The 4,197-nt window shown below is 50.3% G+C and overlaps 1 protein-coding gene across 1 annotated transcript in view; it reads left to right on the top strand.

Moving 5' to 3' along the window:
- The window catches only part of asb2b (ankyrin repeat and SOCS box containing 2b), a 19,319-nt gene extending 15,194 nt beyond the window's left edge, over nucleotides 1-4,125 (top strand). The window contains exons 6-8 of the mRNA XM_079633165.1: nucleotides 1,285-1,750; nucleotides 2,552-2,705; nucleotides 2,997-4,125. Coding sequence (XP_079489291.1) covers nucleotides 1,285-1,750; nucleotides 2,552-2,705; nucleotides 2,997-3,133 — 757 coding nt within the window. The 3' untranslated portion in view covers nucleotides 3,134-4,125. The remainder of the gene's footprint in view (nucleotides 1-1,284; nucleotides 1,751-2,551; nucleotides 2,706-2,996) is intronic.
- Nucleotides 4,126-4,197: the final 72 nt, after the last annotated feature.

Below are 4,197 nucleotides of genomic sequence, written 5' to 3'. Positions count from 1 at the left end.
TGTGTGTGGAGATACACTACTCCTGTTCCTGGAGATCTGACACACACACACACACACACACACACCTGTTCCTGGAGATCTGACACACACACACACACACACACACACCTGTTCCTGGAGATCTGACACACACACACACACACACACACACACACCTGTTCCTGGAGATCTGACACACACACACACACACACACACACACACACCTGTTCCTGGAGATCTGACACACACACACACACACACACACACACACATACACACACACACGTTCTTGAAGATCTGACACACACACACACACCTGTTCCTGGAGATCTGACACACACACATTCTGGGGACATCAGATTTGTTTGACATCTTGTGAAAAGGATTATTTTGGGCAGCTTTATAGTGTCCTGGTTCGTCACGTGACCCGCCTCTGACGTCCCGCCACACCATTGGACAGATTTCACATGTGCTTCAGGACGTCATCTCGCGAAGCGTTCTCTCAGCGCTAATCGACGCACGAGTTCCCTCTTCAGGGAAGCGAGGTCTGGTTTGCTGGAGCGGATCATCACTGATCTGATCGGAGCCCTCGTGACTTTCAGGAGAACAACACTGCGCATGATTTGCTGTTCTGTTCCCCTGATGTGCTATATTGTGCGCACAATTTATAAATCGAGGGAACAAATTAGTAAATCGTACTACGAATTAGTAAATTCGATTTTTTTCGATTTTTTTCAGATAAAAAACAGGCGCATCATGAGCTCAGATGAATCATTTATATAGCACACTTTATACACTATGGTAATTCAAAGTGCTTTAAAGAAAGGAATTAAAATAATCACAAAATAAAAGCAAAGAAAATTAAAACAGTTCTAAAAGGAATTAAGAGTAAAAAGATGATACATAGATAAACATCTGGAAAACACCGGCGTATCACATTACACTGTGTGTGGTGTTCTGTGCCGGAGAAATCTGCCGACGTCTCTTAGTCTCAGACAGGAGGAGCTCTAGGACTGACTCCGGTCCCCACGGAACAGATCTGACCCCTGACCCCTGACCCCTGACCCCGAGTCTCACACTAAACTCACTACTCTACCATAGACTCAGGTCATCAACATGGTTTCATCTCTCTTTTTCCCAGTAAGAAAACAAGTTGATCAAAAGAACCTAATATTTGGCATTAACACAGAGTTTTCTGCAGGCTGGTCATTGTTACTGCAAACACAATCTCAGGAGAAAGGAAAGCTGAATAGTGTCTTGATTGAGAATGCTTGTTTGCTGTATTAAGCTCGTGTCTCCCGCAGGATAGTGTCCCTGTTGCTGCCGCTCAGCAGCCGCGTGCGGGTACGGGAGAGCGGCGTCTCTCCGCTGCATCTGTCCGCGGAGCACAACCAGCTGAACGCCCTGCGCGTGCTGATCCGCTCGGGGTGTGACGTGAACCTGCGGCGCTCCTCCGGCTCGGCTCTGCTCTGCGCCGTGTCCGCCGGGAACACGCAGGCGGCCGCGGAGCTGCTGAGGGCCGGAGCCGACCCTGACGCGGAGCCGGTGCTGCTGCTAGCGGCGGAGCAGGGGTGTGTGGAGACCGTGGCGCTGCTGCTGGAGCACGGGGCCCGTGTGGAGGCCCTCCCCGCGCTGCTCACACACACACACCACCTCAGCGTCCTGCGCTGTCTGCTGGAGCACGGCTGCGACGCCCGGCCCTGCTTCACACCGCACACACACCCGCCGGAGGAGCACGCCGGCCGGAGCCGCTCGGAGCCCGGGCTGCAGGTGACCCCAGTGAATGAGTTTGCCTCAGTGACTCTCAGGCCTGCCATGATCATGAATTTGGTGTTGGATAACAATTGTCGTACAGATCATTGCTATTAAAGCTTCACTGTGTAGGATTTACTCCCATCTAGTGGTGAAACTGTATATGACTACCAACTGAATATTACTTTCTAGCCCCTCCCATTCCAAGGGCGTTTAACTCATACGGTGGCCTATTATTTCAAATCTTCCGCTGAGTGTAAAAACACGAAAGGCGAAGCTCGAATTTCCCGGTATATCCCTCTTTGGCTAATGCATTTTCAAGATGGAGGCGCAACATGGCTTCCGCCATTCGAGCGACTCGCTCGTATGTATTATAAACGCCAGATTCTACGCTTACGAGAATACTTGAATAGTTGGTAGAAGTAATTATACATTAATGAGCACATATCATTTTGAAAGAACAAATTGGTTTTTGCTAAGAATCAACTTAAAAAATTACACAGTGTAGCTTTAAAGATTCATTCTGAGGACAAGCGCTGTACGGGTGTAAGAATCCGTATCCATATATTCTTTGGATGTAGGGAAAATGCGACTCATAAAAACATATCAAGCCAAAGCAATCCACAGTCAAACCAATCATTATTCAGACACCAGATATCATTTGTGTTCTGTTTTGAACTAGTGTGTGCAGGACACTATAGGTGATTTGTGTAAGTGAGGAGAGCAAAATAAAGTGAACTGACATATTATACCCAAACATTCTTTATACAGTGACTGCCAGTGACGTATGAATGCTGTGTGTCTGCTGTGTTCTGCCAGTTCTGCTCCTGGATCGCGTCCCCCCGCTGGAGCCGGTCCGCCGCTGAGGTCGTGGATCTGCTGCTGGAGTGTGTGGGAAACGTGCAGCTGTGCAGCAGAACCGCGGCCCTGCTCCGCGACGCTCCCGAGTGGCCCCGCATCAGCGACAGCACATGTGAGTCTTCAGGACCCGCTTTAGGATCCGCAACACAGACGGTGAAGGACACACACGCTTCTTTACACTGTTCGCCTGATCGGGAACCGCTCACCCACAGTGACACTTTTATAATATAAATTCTGTTTGTCTTTCATGCTTTCCTTCGTTTCGTACACAGAAGACAATTTCAGTTAGGAATTATTATTTTTATTTGTGTTTGTTGATTTTGGGAATTTCATACACACATTAGGCTAACACTCAGGTCAGTTCCAGTGTGAGGGTGATTAGTGTGTGTGTGTGTGTTTGCAGCGTCCCCTCGGCCCCTGATGCACCTGTGCCGGCTGAGGGTCCGAGAGCAGCTGGGGACCCGGAGACTGAGGTCCATCGACTCGCTGCCGCTGCCGGGGCCCGTGCTGCGGTACCTGAGCTCCAGAACCGGCTCCTGAGCTCCAGAACCGGCTCCGGGCCCGACACCTGAGCTCCAGAACCAGCCCCTGAGCTTCAGAACCAGACCCTTAGATCCAGAACCGGCTCCTGAGCTCCAGAACCGGCTCCTGAGCTCCAGAACCAGACCCTTAGATCCAGAACCGGCTCCAAGCCCGACATCTGAGCTCCAGAACCGGCTCCTGAGCTCCAGAACCAGACCCTGAGCTCCAGAACCGGCTCCTGAGCTCCAGAACCGGCTCCTGAGCTCCAGAACCAGACCGTTAGATCCAGAACCGGCTCCTGAGCTCCAGAACCGGCTCCGGGCTCGACACCTGAGCTCCAGAACCAGACCCTTAGATTCAGAACCGGCCCCTGAGCTCCAGAACTGGCCCCTGAGATCTGGAACCGGCTCTGAGATCCAGAACCAGACCCTTAGATCCAGAACCGGCCCCTGAGCTCCAGAACTGGCCCCTGAGATCTGGAACCGGCTCTGAGATCCAGAACCAGACCCTTAGATCCAGAACTGGCCCCTGAGATCTGGAACCGGCTCTGAGATCCAGAACCAGACCCTTAGATCCAGAACCGGCCCCTGAGCTCCAGAACTGGCCCCTGAGATCTGGAACCGGCTCTGAGATCCAGAACCAGACCCTTAGATCCAGAACCGGCCCCTGAGCTCCAGAACTGGCCCCTGAGATCTGGAACCGGCTCTGAGATCCAGAACCAGACCCTTAGATCCAGAACCAGCTCTAACACAACACCGAAAAAAACACAATATTCTGGATATTTCTGAAACAATATTTCTGCTGGACATTTAAACATGGGTGCTGTGAGATTACTTCTATTGTGAATTGAGTGTTTTGTCTTCAGGTTGCTATTTATACATTTTAATTTATGATCTTACAATTTTTTAACGTTTGTGTGTGTTTTATACACAATTTTATGCATTTTGATGGTCTAAAAACAGAGTATGACACTGGCGAGTGCAGAATAAAAGGCTCTCCTTATGTCATGTGTGGTGTGTGTGATGTGTGTGTGTGTGTGTGTGTGTGTGTGTGTGTCAGTAATGAGCAGACAGTGCAAAGCA

Source organism: Phoxinus phoxinus, assembly GCF_949152265.1.
Source record: "Phoxinus phoxinus genome assembly, chromosome: 13".
NCBI lineage: Eukaryota > Metazoa > Chordata > Actinopteri > Cypriniformes > Leuciscidae > Phoxinus > Phoxinus phoxinus.
This window is presented reverse-complemented; position numbering and strand designations above follow the sequence as displayed.